At 37.7% G+C, this 16,481-nt stretch overlaps 1 protein-coding gene across 1 annotated transcript in view; it reads right to left on the bottom strand.

Annotated features, from left to right (window-relative positions):
* LRP2 (LDL receptor related protein 2) overlaps positions 1 to 16,481 on the bottom strand; it is a gene marked incomplete at its 5' end in the record, with an annotated part of 198,609 nt that overhangs the window by 110,247 nt on the left and 71,881 nt on the right. Inside the window, 6 exons of the mRNA XM_080799264.1 lie at positions 6,456 to 6,659; positions 8,148 to 8,288; positions 10,127 to 10,329; positions 12,756 to 12,962; positions 14,037 to 14,254; positions 15,257 to 15,426. Coding sequence (XP_080655390.1) covers positions 6,456 to 6,659; positions 8,148 to 8,288; positions 10,127 to 10,329; positions 12,756 to 12,962; positions 14,037 to 14,254; positions 15,257 to 15,426 — 1,143 coding nt within the window. The remainder of the gene's footprint in view (positions 1 to 6,455; positions 6,660 to 8,147; positions 8,289 to 10,126; positions 10,330 to 12,755; positions 12,963 to 14,036; positions 14,255 to 15,256; positions 15,427 to 16,481) is intronic.

Genomic DNA, 16,481 nt, shown 5'->3' with positions numbered 1-16,481 from the left:
GGAAAACCAATCTTAGTGCTTTTTCCATTCATCTACTTAGTGAATTATAAAAAGAAAATCCTCTAAGTGCTAGACACCATACTAGATACTTAGGAAACATAATATTGCTAATAGTATTATAATAACAGCTTTCACTGAACATTAATTATGAGCCAGGAAGTGGTCCAAGAATTTTACATGGGTTCATCCACCTTTAGATTAGTTCAGTCAAGGTGTTACTAGTATCTCTATTTTGCAAATGAGGAAACTGAGTCCTAGAAAAGTGAAACATCCTGAAAGAAGTGTGGACACTGCCTTCAAGGGATTTATAATGAAGTGGGACAGAGCCAGGGGGCAAAAATCAAAGAGTAATGGGTGTTATGACAGAGGTATGCACAGAATGATATGAAACACAGACTCCAAATGAAGCGTATGGCAATGTAGAGGTGAGGAAAACTTTCCCAAAGGAAGTGTTCAATTGGGTGCTATAGGAAAGCAAAAGCTTGGAAGTGAGAGGGAGACAGACTGAGAACTCCACGTTTCAAAAGTTAACATGTTAATGACAGAGGCTAAAAGAAAGGGAAAAGGCTAGATAACCACGATCTTGGGAGGAATGGGAGAATAGGAGGGGAAGGGAGAGTGGCCATGCTCTATGCTAAGGCAGGACGTCTGTGAGAAACTGGGTACAGATGTCCACTTAGACCTCTTGGTTTTGAGGTGGTTGTGGGATATATGGTGAGATATCCAAGGCAGTTGGCATTATATGTTTGAACCTTAGAGAGCTCGGAAAAAGATTTATATCATCAACTGAAAGAGCCTTCCTTGATCTTTCCTTCATTCCCCAGGTTAGGAGGAAAATCTATCATAAGTCTCCCCACACCGATTGATAAATCTTTACATAAACAGTAATCAAAGACACGGAAGGTGCAAAGTCATGCAGAAGATGAAGAAGAAGAGGAGAACCAATGCTGAACCCTAGAGAACACAGTAGTTTAGGAACAGGCAAAGGAGGAAAGACCTGTAAAAAGCACCAGAAAAAATGGCCAAGAAAGAGAAGGAAACAAGACTGGAGGTGACCAAGATGGGAAGGGTTTCAAGTGACACAGCTGACAGACTGAGATGGCATGAGAAATAAGTGGCAAGTACAAATGTGGAAGTGAGACAAGGAACATGTAGTTCAACCATGGAGAGAGCAGTAACTAGAGAGACACAGGGACTGGCAGGTGGGTTGAATTTTTAGGATGAGAGAATTGAGCATATCTGAGTTCCTGAGAGCTTCATTCAGCTGATCTTGACTTTAACTGTTTTCTGACAACTCATTTTCTACACGTTTTCACTGACACTTATTCCTCTCCCTGGAAAACAGCAATGCAAAGCATAGAAAGTGTAACCACTGACTACAGAATATTTTAAAAGGTAACTTGCTCAACATGTAGACTTGAAACTGACAAAAAGCGTGATGAGTATTCCAGTTTGACAAAGCAGAAGGGAGCTGACCTGTGAGACACCGGTAGGAGACTGAGCTTACATGGGGCTGGGAGACCCAACACTGCCTTTTGGTGAGAACTAAGATTGCCTGCAGTCCTCCAAGCTCAGAGGAACTAACTCTGGTCCCCAGAGAAGATGCACTCTGGTTCAAAGTAGAAGACTGACCACACGCATTTTCTCCTCTTCCTTCCAAACTCTTTTTTTTTTTTTTTAAGATTTTATTTATTTTATTTATTTGACAGAGAGAGAGAGAGATCACAAATAGGCAGAGAGGCAGGCAGAGAGGCAGGCAGAGAGAAAGGGGGAAGCAGGCTCCCCGCCGAGCAGAGAGCCCGATACGGGGCTGGATCCTAGGACCCTGAGACCATGACCTGAGCCAAAGGCAGAGGCTTAACCCACTGAGCCACCCAGGCGCCCCTTCCTTCCAAACTCTTAAGATGATAATACAGGGACAGCTGATAAGAGATTTCCATGGTTTAGAAGACAAAGTGATTAGAGAGATAGTAACTAAGTTGGGGGAGAAAGCTGCAAACTCAGTGCCAGCAGAGGGAAGACCCCCCCCACACACACACACACCCACACACACATGCAGAAGCCTCAGCATTTTGGCTCTCAGAGATACTAGGAGAAAAGCAGGGGTGAGGAACTGTGGGGCTTGGTTAGAAGTTGGCATCCAGAGCAATTACACCACCAGATCCCTCTCAGAGCCCAAGCTTCTATGCCACTCCCTTCCATCTACCTTTCTGAACAGATCAGACATCTTCTCTGGAGGAACTGATGCAGAGATGCTGTGGGCTCAAGGATACTACAGTGCACAAGGGAATGCTGGGATGGAACAGAACTGAATACAGGAGGATTGTGTGACTCATAAACTGAAGGGTCCTCAGCTCCCTGTCTCGGTACTTCTCCTAGAACATAGACCGCAAGCTACCCTCACCACCTCTTACTCTCCACACCAAGGAGAATGGAGACATCTACTAATGACAAATGACTATCTCTAGAAAAAGATTCATTAACATCATTTACTAATATCAATGTTTGGAAGCTCCCCAACAGAAAGGCTGCCTCATCACAGGAAGTTCACCAGCTGATGAGACTCATACATACAGACAGACCTTCTGGTAGCTTTTATAGACTTGCCCTTATTAAACAATAAGATATTAAACAAGAATCACAGAAATTTGAAGAAAGCTTCCATCATGGAAAAAAAAAAAGTTGAAATAAAAAAAGAAAAAGGAGGGGTGCCCCGGGTGGCTCAGATGGTTAAAGTGTCTGCCTTTGGCTCAGGTCACGATCTCCAGGTCCTGGGATCAAGCCCCATGTTAGGCTCCCAGCTCAACAGCGAGGCTGCTTCTCCCTCTCCCTCTGCCTCTCCCCTGCTTGTGCTCGCTCTCTCTCTCTCTTTCTCTAAAATGAATAAATAAAATCTTCAAAAAAAGAAAAAGGAACCCAAATAAAAAGGAAACAGAGGAAGATGAATTTTTTTTAAGATTTTTTTTTTTAATTTAACAGAGAGATAGATTACAAGTAGGCAGAGAGGCAGGCAGAGAGGGAGGAAGGGAAGCAGACTCCCTGCTGAGCAGAGAGCCCGATGCAGGGCTCCATCCCAGGACCCTGAGATCATGACCTGAGCCAAAGGCAGAGGCTTAACTCACTAAGCCACCCAGGCGCCCCAAATTTTTTTAATTCCAGTATAGTTAACATACACTGCTTATTTGTTTCACATGTACAATACAGTGATTCAACAATTCTGTATATTGCTCAGCACTCATCTAGATAAGTGCACTCTTAATCCCCTTCCCTTATTTCATGCATCCCTCCATCCATCCCCTCTCTGGTAATCACCAATTTGTTCTCTATAGTTAAGAGTCCATTTTTTACTTTGTCTCTTTCTTTTTTCCTTTGTTCATCTGCTTCTTAAATACCACATATGAATGAATCATATGGTATTTGTCTTTCTCTTACTGGCTTATTTCACCTAACAGTATACTCTCTAGCTCTATCCATGTTGTTGCAAATCACACAATGTCATTCTTTTTATGGCTGAATATCATTCATCTGTGTGTGTGTGTGTGTGTGTGTGTGTGTGTGTGTAGGTTTGTGTATCCCATCTTCTTTATCCATTAATCTATTGATGGACACTTGGGCCATTTCCATAATTTCCATATTGTAAATAAGGCTGCAACAAATACAGGTACATGTATCTTCTCAAATTAGTGTCTTCCTCTTTTTTTTTTTTTAAGATTTTATTTATTTATTTGAGAGAAAGAGTGAGAGAGAGCATGAGAGGGGAGAAGGTCAGAGGGAGAAACAGACTCCCCGAAGAGCTGGGAGCCTGATGCAGGACTTGATCCTGAGATTCCGGGATCATGACCTGAGCCAAAGGCAGTGGCTTAACCAACTGAGCCACCCAGGCACCCATGTTTTCATCTTCTTCAGGCAAATACCAGTTGCGGAATTATTGGATCATATGGTACTTCTATTTTTAATTTTTTGAGGAAACTTCATACTATTTTCTATAGTGACTGCACCAATTTACATTCCTACCAATAGTTCAGCGTTCCCTTTTCTCCACATCTTCATGAACACTTGTTATTTCTTGTCTTTTCAACATTAGCCATTCTGACTGGTTTCAGGTGGTTATCTCATTATAGTTTTGATTTGCATTTACCTAATGATTATTGATGCTGAGCATCTTTTCATTATCTGTAGGTCATTTTGATGTCCCATTTGAGAAAATGTCTATTTGGTTCTTCTGTCCACTTTCTAATTAGATTTTTGTTGTTTTTTTTTTTATTGAGCTAGACTGAGTTCTTTATGTATTTTGGATATTGACCCCCTTATCTAATATATGGTGTGCAAATACCTTCTCCCATCCCATAGGTTGTCTTTTCATTTTGTTGTTTTTAATGTGCAGAAGCTTTTGAGTTTGAGGTAGTCTCACTTGTTCATTGTTGTTGTTACGGTTGTTTGTGCTTGACATCATGCACAAAAAATTACTGTGAAGACCAGTACTGATGAACTTCTTCCCTACATTTTCTTCTAGGAGTTTTATGGTATCAGGTATCAGTCTTTTAAGTCTTTGATCTATTTTGGTTAATTTTTTGTGACTTATGTGGGCCTTCGGAAATAGGGGTCCAATTTCATTATATTACCTGTGTTTCTCCAGTTTGCCCAGCACCATTTGTTGAAGAGACTTTTCCTACTGGTTAGTCTTGAATCTCCTTTCAAATATTAGTTGACTATATATGCTAGGGTCTACTTCTGGGCTATTTTGTCCCACTGTTCTATGATGTATCTATTTTTGTGCCCATATCATACTGTTTTTATTATAGTAGTTATGTATGGCTTTATAGTACGGTTGAAATCTGGAAGTGTAATACCTCTCATCTTGTTCTGTTTCCTCAGGATTGGTTTTGCTATTCAGGCTATTTTATGGTTCCATACAAATTTTAGGACTCTTTCTTCTATTTCCATGAGGAATGCCTTTGGTAATTTGATGGGGATTGCACTGAATTGTAGATGACTTTGGGTAGTAGGACCTTTTTAACAATATTAATTCTTCCAGTCCATGAACATGGATGTTTTTCCATTTATTTGTGTTTTCTTCAATTTCTTTCACCTAAGTTTTGTGGTTTTCATTGTACAGATCTTCCACTTCATCGGTTAAACTTATTTCTAAGTATTTCACTGTTTTTGATGCTACTGTGAATGGAATGCTTTTCTTTATGTCTTTTTTGGATGCTTCATCATTAGTGTAAAAGAATGCAACTGATTTCTCTATGTTGATTGTGTCCTGCCACTTTATGGAAATTATTCATTAATTTCAACAGTTCTTGACTGATCCCTTGGGATTTTCTATATATACAGGATCATATCATCAGCAAATAACTACTTTTTTATTTCTCCCTTTCTGATCTGCATGCCTTTTACTTCTTTGTCTTGCTTAATTGCTCTAGCTAGGACTTCCAGTACTATATGGAACAGGAGTGGTGACAGAGGGCATCACCTTGCTCTTCATCCTAGGTGAAATGCCTTCAATTTCTCTCCATTAAGTATAGCTATGTTTATGCAGTACATGGCCTTTATTATATTGAGGTATTTTTCTTTTATAGCTACTCTGTTAAGAGTTTTTATTATGAAAGTATGTTTTATTTTGTCAAATGCTTTTTCTGCATCTATTGAGATGATCATGTGATTTTCTTTCATTTCACTGATGTGACATATTACATTTATTGATTTGCATATATTGTACCATCCTTACATCCCAGGGATAAATCCCACTTGGTCATAGTGTATAATCCTTTTAATATGTTCTTGAATTCTGTTTGCAATATTCTGTTAGAATTCTTACATCAATATCTATCAGAGGTATTGGTCTACGGTTTTCTTTTCTTATGGTATCCCAATCTGGTTTTGGTATCAAAGTAATGCTGGCTTCATAAAATGACTATGAAAGTATTCCCCCTTTCTAAATATTTTGGAAGAGTTTTAAAAGAATCATACTAACTCTTCTTTCAATATTTGGTAGAATTCTCCAGTAGGTTATAAAATTAAAATACTGAGTTATGCCATCATTCAATAAGGTATCCGGCAGTAAAGTGTGACTTTCCATAATTATCTGTGATGATCATAAAGATATTAACAGAATCCCAATCAACTGAAAACTTATAATAAATCTGTATTCCCATATAATCATGGGGTTTTTTTATTATTATAATATCAAGCCCCTAGTCTAGTCAATTAACCCATAACTCTCCTTTTATGTAATGTCAGCTTCTTTGATGTTATTATTATTTCTCATTGTTAAAAATACACTCTTAAAGAAAGGAAGTGTTTGTTTTAACTAAAGTCATGGGAAAAGCAATGGATTTCTTCTGAACTGAAAGTATTTAGCAAGCTAAGTAAGTTCTAGTGAGCACATTTTTAGTACTATTATTTAAAAATGCACGAACCATGCAAAGAAATTTTTTTTAATGTATTCTTACCTGTGCCATTGATACTCTGTTTAAAAATCATGTCTTTTGATGTATCTGAAAAGAAGAGAGTGTTCTCCTGGGCATCAAAATCAATCCCAACAAAGAAAGAAGGATTTCCTGTAACTGGAACTATGACATCTTCCTGGGTAGACAGGTTGAATGGGATGCCACGAACAGCTACTTCAGATGAAAAGATCAGGAATTGCTTAACAGCTGTAGGAAGAAGAACACAACACAATTGGCCATAGCCTAGTTCTTGTCCTCCCTCAATTCCAGAGAAATTATTTATATATCCATACAGCAAATTTTGTAATTCTGAAAACAACATAAAAAACAAATCTGTCAAAAACATTGTTGGCAATCACGGGGAGAGAGGGGAAAAAAGATAAGTAGCTATGAAGGTGATACAACGATTATAATCTTACTTCTTCTTGAGAAATTTGTCCTTAAGATTTATTTATGTAAAACACGGTCCCTGTGATGAATTCTATTATTAACTGAACTACAGAGTAATTCCATCAAAATTCTTGGCTGGGATTAACTTTTTTATAGAGATCTACACCATGAATCCTACTACAGTTTTTAAGGTATTAAGACTCGAAAAAGAGCAACCAGCTAAGTTATTTAGAAATAAGTAAAGGAGGGAAAGATGGGAGGAGAAAGGAGAAACAGATGAAACAGGAAAAAAGGAGTGACTTTAAAATCAAAGAAGGAGACAGTAAGAGTATGTCAGGAAATCAAAAAGAGAGAGATGAAGGAGGTGTACCCAAGACGAAGATAAAAACTGCAGGAATTTAAAAGAAAAATTATTAGACAATGTGGTGTCAATATAGTAGCCAGAGACACATGGCTTTCTGAATGACAATGTTTTTTTACCTGAATCTAGGATCACCCAGAAAGTGAACAAAGTAGTCTCAGAATTAGAGAACTTACATTACCAAGCCCAAAGCAGTACCATCTGGGGAACAAGAATTTGTCAAAGGCATTAAAAAGGAGAGTTTTCAAGGGGAAGAAAAGAAAACCAATACTGCAGGACTGTGCATTTCATCATCAGCAGAAGCATGGCAACAGCCCACTCCCGAGTAGATGTGTAGGCAACCCAAGAGGGGACAAGAAGTGCTTGAGGGAATAACTGAATCCCGGAGCACAGAGGCAGATATAAAGAGAAAATCTGAGCTGAAAAGGGAAAAACTGGATGAGGAAATGGGCCACCCAACAGTAAGTTCAAACTCTGAGACACAGCAATAAAGCCAAGTGGGATGGAGGTGCAACCATGTCCCAGGAGGGACAGAAGCAGCCATCTAGGAGAGGGTAACGGAAGGGACGGGAAGTACTTCCCAATAAAGGGAAGGCTAACATCTAAAGCGGAAAAGGTATACGTAGCAGAGAAAACTCAAAATTGAATTGTATGGAATTTCAAAAGCATAAGTTTGAAAGGAGACAAAGATTTCAGGAAGGAGAAAAGGGGAAAGGGGGTCCCAAGGAAACCCTAAATGTGCAATTAAAGGAAAGGCCCAAAGAACAGAAATTTACATCTTCGAACCCTATGTGTCAAGGGAGTGGTGCCCACAGAGGAAGACGCTGTCAGCTACCAAATGGTTATTCACCATGTAGGAGTATGACAGGAAGCCGACCCAGTCCGAAAGCAGCACATACCACTGTGCTGCCTACCAGAAAGACAGCCCCGAAGGGATTTCTTACCAACGCAGTGGCGGTTATTCACATCCAGGCTGAAGCCGAGGGTGCACCTGCAGCGGTAACCCAAACCATCATTATCTGTTCTGTGGCTAAGGACACAGATGTGTTCACAGCCCCCATTGTTATCTCTGCATGGATTGCTAACTAGAGGAAAAAATACACAGGGTTAAATCTCAATTAGAAATGTATGATTACCCAAGACACGTGAAACCACTTTGAGCCAGGTACATGAAAGGACGTAATGGGCTTGAACTCAAACGCTACTGCTGGCTGCTGCTGTAAACACACCATTTAAGCTCTCCTACCTACCCTCAAACTGGTCGTGGCAACACATAGGATTCCCACAGCTGCATAACTCTGGGAGTTCTTCTCCCCACGGTAATCACATCTGCTAGCCTCAGCGGTTAAAAACAACTGCCTCTCCCCAAAAAGCTTGAGTGTTACTTGGACATTCATGAGATATAGTAAGTAGCTGTAACTCACTGGATGCGTGCTTTTTAAGTAAAGCAACTTACAATCAATGACTCTAAGAGCTAAGTATTATTATCCCAATTTTATAAAAGAGGAAACCAAAGGTCCAGAAGTAACACAACTTGTCCAAGATTATTCAGCAGCTAAACCAGAAGTCAAATCCAGATCTAAAACCAAAATCCTACAAGCCTGCAATACAAACTACTTTATACTTCTAAAACCCATTCTCAAAGCGGGACTCAAAAAGCTCATTGTACACAAAGCCTGTCACAGCCAACAAGGTCTTATCTGCTTTGAAAACTGTCTTCTTAGCCCTTGACTTATTCTTTAAAATTGTCTCTTTACAAAATAATAGTAATAATAATAATAAAATAAAACAAAACAAGTCTCTTTACCTTCTCAGGTGGATTGATTTGGGGAAGCAACAAACAAATAATTTGGATGATAAAATTGGGTAGTATTTTTGGACAAGGGCAAACAGGAATTTAGTAACTCATGAACTGATTATTCCAAATAGAGACTACCGAAATGTTTTCAGATGTAGTACGTATTTTCAGCTAAAGTATACGTTATCTCAGGATGACTACACTGAGATGAGTATCACTCAGTGTATCAGTTCTAGTGATTGGTTTTTGTTAAAAAAAAAAATATATATATATATATATCAACCTAATTACTTTATAGTCTTTCTCCATTCTAAAGTCAGACCCCACCACTCAATATGGGAGTTTTAAAGTAAAATCTGCCTTTCCCTGAATTATTCTTCACTGATACTGAACTTTCTATCCATACAGTTTATATTTCTTTTTTTTTTTTGATGCATGAGCAAATACAGAAAAGAGTTCTATACAGTTGCAATAGTCCTGTCAATTTAAAACCCTGAAACACAAACGAGACTATAAAATAATAGAAGACTAAATGGTGTCTGAATCAAAGTATTTCTTTTCTTTGATAAGTGACCAGCCTATGAGACGTCAAACACCAATGGCTTATGACAGACCCAATGCAAGTGAAATAACAGGTGTCATACATATTCAACAGAGAAGAAGAGAAAGAAATTTGCTCTGACACTACCTTAAACGAATACTTAGGCATGTTAGTTTCTTCTTCTAGGCCTCAGTTTCCTTAACTTAAATATTAACAGACTGAATACAAGATTTCTCCCAGTAAAATGAAGATATATATTTTGGTTTGGTTTGTTCGCTGTCCATCCCCAGAAGTTAGACAGGACCTGGCATATTGCAGGTGCCAATAAATATATGTAAAATACATCTCTAAGTTTCCTGTAGATTTGGCATTGTAACTCTGAAATACATCAATTTTTTTCAGAAGGCCCCATGATCTACACCGCCAATTTCGCAGAGGTTAACTCTCTATATAACCCATCATATATTTGAAAATACCACCCAGATCTCATGAGATCACTCATCATTAACTTCCACAGCACTGAGAAAACCTTTCTACCAAGATCATACTAAGCAGGGTTTCCCTTGTCCTGGGGTATACCATACCGTAGGGCTGCCTGAGGGAATGGTAAACAGTCACTCCAAAGGGCCTCAGAGAAGTCTGGTGGTATTCTTGTGGACTGGTCTCTGTGAACTTGTTTGCCTTCATTACAGCCATCTTTGTCCAATCAGTAAAGAATACGTGATCTTCAAACAAGCTTATTCCGAAGGCATGAGGAATAAGTGAGCCTCCTTGGACTACTGTCTTCCTGTTACAAAAGATTGTATCACAAATTTTTTGTTTTCCTTCACTTTGATTAAAGGTGCAATTAATTCAAGTAAATGCCTAAAAGGCTAAGTAATTTATTGTTACAAGGATATATAGAAAAATACATTTTAAGATATGGGTATATTTTGACCTACATTTGATAGAAGGATTTTCATGTGGTCTCTTGGGAAAGACCCTTGAAAATAAAATTCCAGTCCCAGTCCTAGTTTGTTCCAGATTTTTTGAAAAATGGCTGTTTTTTACATGCTTCTCATTCTATTAAGGTTACCCCACCAAAAAAAAAAAAAAAGAAGAAAAAAGAAAAAAAATGGCTAAACTGTGAAGTATCATTTTGTAATCCATAAGTGAAAGAGTGTAACAAGGGAATGTAAATGTGGTAGCAGGTATCTTCAACATATCTCACACTGGACCATTAACCATTTCTTAGCATCAGGAAGCAGGATAGTGAGCAGAACAGTTGAACCCAAGCAAACACACAGACCTATTCCTGATGTCACTTTGGGAAACTGAAAAGCACTGCTACCACTGCTCCCCGCTGCTTGATAAAACTGTCCACTCATCATACTTGCAGTGGAGGCACAGGGTGGCCAATGCTGCTTCAGCAGAAGAAAAAGTAAAAGGTGCCAAGCAAGGGAAAGAAAAATCAACATGGTCTCCATAACTACTTCTACATAGATAATAATTCACTTAGCCACATAAAGAAAGCAAGGTAAAGGACGGTTCATGAGGGAAAACTCTTTTTTTTTTTTATCTCTTTGCAAAATACAAAGACCTTAAAGAAAAATTTTAACACCTCTGAAAACTAAAAAGCACAACGGGCCTCTAAGAAAAGAACTGAAGATACTAAGGCTGGGAAACACACCAAAAACACAGGGGGGCGGGGAGAAACCTAAGGTGGAAAGTTAGCACACACTTTAAAACACTCAATAATGACATGGTACATTAAGATTAGAGAATGGTTTCTCCTTTTCAGTTAGCAAATTCCAGAACCCTGAATGCCACCTGCTGGCAAAGCCAATAGGCAGTGACTTTATGATTTCAGCTGTGCTCATGAGCTTTAATAGCTCTTTGATGTTTCTTCACAGCCAGCAAAGCACTCAAATATTTCTGAAATTCCACTGAATGTTAGGTTTCTATGTTTTACTTTAACCTTAGAATAAAAACATTTATACTATCTAAAATAATGTCAAAACATCTGTGGAAGAGAAAAAAAATTAGGAAATGTCTCATTGTTTTTGTATGACTTATTGGGTTGATATTTTCTCCTTAAATTTTTTCACATTCTCATTATGGGAACCAGTTTGAATGATGAGAAGTCGTAGTCTTAATACCCAATCACTTCATTTAGCCAAGTAGAGATTGTTCTAAGAATATGAAATCCAGTGGCAGACTGTGATACCATCCTTACAAAATAGAGATAAAAGAGAAAGCAAAACTATAATATTCCTTCCATTGAGAAAACAATAAATTCAAGTCATTTGGAAAAATTAAATTGGCCAGCTTATTTTCTAAATCCACAAAGAGCAATTTTGACAAATTTAAAAACCGTGTTTTAACCAACTTTTGAAAATACCAAAAGCAGAGATACTAAAATAGTTAACAATTTAATTTACAGTTAACTCTCATCAGACTAAGAAACTGAAATTAAAAGTATGCCATATTTTATGTTCAAATATTCTAAGTATCTTTGAAATATATCAGGTAAAGATACAAGTCAGAATTTCTCTTTGAAATTTTAAATATGTAAAGACAAAAGACTGATTAATTCCCACCAGCTAATGTTAAATAAATAATAAAACTTATTGGGGCACCTAGGTGGCTCAGTGGGTTAAACCTCTGCCTTCAGCTCAGGTCATGGTCTCAGGGTCCTGGGATCGAGCCCCACATTGGGCTCTTTGCTCAGTGGGGAGCCTGCTTCCCCCTCTCTCTCTCTGCCTGCCTCTCTGCCTACTTGTGATCTCTGTCTGTCAAATAAACATATAAAATCTTTAAAAATAATAATAATAATAATAAAACTTATTTATTCACTGGGGGAAAATTAGCAAGCTAAAAGATAAAGTGATCTTTGGAGATAAACCATAAGGGACCCAGAGAAATAAATGGACTCGGGAGTTAATGAAAATAATGTGCTTTATCTGGGAGTTGGGGAGAAGCTGGGGAGGAGAAATCAAAGAACAAATGCTCTAGGTAGTATTTAATGAATGCTATTATGGAACCCGAGAAAAGTTAACAACAACCCCCCTAAAAAATGTCACTTCACACAAATGTCAACACAAAAGTCATTCAAGATGTAATGTCAATCAACAAAGCAGTATTTTAATTCTGGTCCCTCTGTGTCCCAATCCATAAATTTTTATGTACTTTCCCCCAAACTTATGAAGTTTAAGATTAAAAAGTACTTCTTACCTTTGAATTCCATCATAGGTTACAGTCTCGATGTAATCAAAACGGGAGTCGACCCAGTAAACACGTTTTGATACCATATCCAGAGTTATCCCAGCAGGCCATCCCAGTTTTGTTTTTACCAAGTCTTTACGGTTGGTGCCATCCATGAAAGCCCTTTCCAACCTAGGTTCCCCAGAAAGGCTCCCCCAATCTGAGAAAAATAAATAACTGCAAAAGACAAACAATTGATGAACGTCAGTTATTTTACAAGTTTATCTGGAAAATGTTGTTTTTTAGGTTGCATGTTTGGATCAATGGAAACTTCCTCAAGCTGATTAGAAAACATGGCAGTATAGAAAAGCAAAGAAAAAAATCAGAAACTATGAGGGCCAATCAGGAGAGTCAACAACTCCAAACAGCAACTATTAAAATGCACTAATATAGCAACCTCAAAATTCATATCCATCTTCTTAACTTTCTCCCCTGGCCCCTGGCTCTGCCATTCATTCTCTTTTTTACACCCAGGAAATTTTACAAATGAATTTTAAAATAAGCTATCAAATCATTTCCCTCCTTAATTCCCCATTATAAGACATAGTCTAGAGAACATATCCATTATTTTCAAGGAAAGACAGCAAGATATCATGAAGTAGAAATGAATAAGCACCATTCACCAACCCTTTAGTAGCCTGAGGTTCACACAAACATTCTAAGAACCAACTTTGAAAATCTAGGAAAAAACTAAGTCTCCTATAACTGCACTCAAATGTGGACATTAGGAAAATCTGAATTTACACCTGGAGATGAATGCACATTAACAATTCTGATGTGGTAACTCACACTGAACAACTTGTAATGAGGTATTAGCACTGTCATCTCAATCCCAGTTTGTAACAGTAAGTGCTAAAAGGGATAGCTCCCATCTTCTTTCCCCTCTTTAAAAAAAATGCAGCTGAATCATGGTAGAATGATCTTCTTGATAATGGTGAATCAAAAGTAACATTTAGTTGTAACAATATTACTAGGTTGAGTCAGAACACAGAGTCCAGTCTCCTGGCCAGGCAAATGTGGCAAATACTAAAAATAAAATCCATACCCCAAAAAATCATATATGCTTAGTATACCAATAGATGTACTCATTGAAAGCTTATATGAATGGAGATATAAAATAAACATGGGTTTGAGAGTACAGACCCTACAAGAAATCAGAACCAACCTTTAATTAATCCAATGGATGTTTTACCTATGGGAAGAGATAAAGCTTCAAATATACTAAAATCAATATGTTTTCACATCACTTACCCAACAGTTGGGTCCACGGCAATTCCCCTAGGATGCCCCAAGTTTTCAGTTATAAGGACAATCCGATGGCTTCCATCCAAATTGACCATATCTATGCGGCTGACCTTGGTCTCTACCAAATAAAGTTTATTATTAATCCAGTCCACAGCTAGATTCTCTGGATCATCAAGAGAAAGAACTTCTTGGATGTCTAAGCCATCAATGTCAACTGAAAAAACCTGAAAGAAAACCCAAAATTACACTTCTTAAACATTAACTGTGGCATTGTTTTTCCTATATTCATTCAGTATAGCTATTTATGTTGTACCTATCAGTCATGGAGACAAAAGTAAATAAATAAATGAAACTATTTTACATCCTGGGCTACTGGGGGAAAAAAAGAGTTTCTTTAAAAGTAATATGCAAGGCAACTATAAAAGGTTGGGTTTTTTTAATCCTGCATTTCTAATTCGTGGTAGCCATTGAAGTTTAATTAAAGAATACGGATTTTTTTGTGGAGGAAGTGGTGATGGTTTGTTTTGATTTTTAGCTGTAATCAAGTCAGAATTGTTAATAATCCAAATTTGCAACTTTTAGAAATTCTATGCAAGTTACCACTTACTTGAATTAAAATTTTATTAACAGTACAAGGAAATGTAAGAGGAAGAAATAAAATGTCATAACCCTTTACAGTTCTCTAAAATTTATGGTTTAAAAATCTCTGTTGCATCACTTGAAGTTGCAATTAAATCTATCACACTTTCCAAATAAGACAGTGTAATGAAATTTTGGCTGTTAAACAAAATGCCATCAATATTTGTTACTCAATCTTCAATTACAGTTCCATTTAGAAGATGCAGGTAAAATCTGATTTTTATCATCCAAGGAAGCAGAGTACTTTTTACATTTTAAATGATCAAGTTTCAAAAATTACTACCAAATGTCTATCCAGTTTTGAAAGAATGTCTACTCTTTCTTTTAATTAGGCTTTTGGACTCCATTTCGAATAAAATTAAAAGTTGCTCAAGGCTAATCCATATAAGAGACTGCTTTGTTTAATAGGTCACATGTAATAGTATAGCATGGAAAAGGTGCTGATTAACATAAAATATCTCAAGGGCCTTTTTTGTTAGAAAACAAAAGAACTTTCCTTTCCACTGCCCCAAAAATGAAAAGCTATCAACACTTTGTTCTTGGGGTTCTATCAGCTCCCAAGCTATACTCCTGAAATTTCTATTTACCTTATCTTGCACAGTGTCAGTCCAAAAGACTCTGTGTAGATGATAGTGAAAATCCACACCCACAGCCACTCCGTGATTTTGAGACTGCACCAGCATTGCAAAGGTCCTTCCATGAATATCACCAACTAGCAAATCCCGACCATTGGAGAAGATAACGGAGGCCTGCTCAGCTAAATGTGAAGAAGGAAGGCATTATCACTCCTTCAAGAGAACAAACGTAGGCGGATCACCCTTTCAGGCAAACTTACAACTGATACGCTTCCTGCCTTTTCAAATGCTTCTTCTGTTATCTTATTTGATTTTAAAATAAACTTCTGAGGCAGGCATATATATGTGTCATTCTACCCATTTTACAGATAAGCACAGTGAGGCACGAAGATGCTTGATGAAGTGTCCAGAATCACAGTTAAGTTTGGAACAGTCTACCAAGAACTCCAGTGTTCTGACTGCTAGTCCAACGCACTTTCAGTGACACAGAGAGGAATACATTAGGTTATTTTCTTTTTTTTTTTTTAAGATTTTATTTATTTATATGACAGACAGAGATCACAAGCAGGCAGAGAGGCAGGCAGATAGAGAGGAGGAAGCAGGCTCCCTGCTGAGCAGAGAGACCAATGCGGGGCTCGATCCCAGGACCCTGGGATCATGACCCAAGCTGAAGGCAGAGGCTTTAACCCACTGAGCCATGCCGGTGCCCCACATCAGGTATTTTCAAAAATCCTCTATGATATGGGCATCTAACCCAGAAACTTCAGACTGTATAAAGCACAGAACATAATTTTATGGATTTCTGGGAAAATCACTCTGTGAAAATATGGCAATGATGGGTCCAAATCAGCTTTACCTACATACTCACAAGCATGTAAAATGATGCAGGAATATCAAGGTTTTCACTGCAGTCTTGTTTGCAATAGCAAAGGATTAAAAAAAAAAATGATACAAAAGCCCATCAGTAGGGGACTAGTTAAATAAATAATGTACATCAGAAAAATGGAATTTTATGCCACCAGGAAAAAAAAAGAATGAGGAAGAGGTCTCTATGTTGATACACACTGATAGCAAAATACAGAACTGCATGCATAGTATACTCCCATAATCCGTAAAAACAGAATTAGACTCCTGAAACTAATATTACACTGTATGTTAACTAACTGAAAATTAAATTAAAAACTTGGGGGAAAAAAGAAACAAAAACAAAAACAAAAAAATAGACTAAGATACCTGT

The sequence above is a fragment of the Martes martes genome (assembly GCF_963455335.1).
Source record: "Martes martes genome assembly, chromosome: 3".
NCBI lineage: Eukaryota > Metazoa > Chordata > Mammalia > Carnivora > Mustelidae > Martes > Martes martes.
This window is presented reverse-complemented; position numbering and strand designations above follow the sequence as displayed.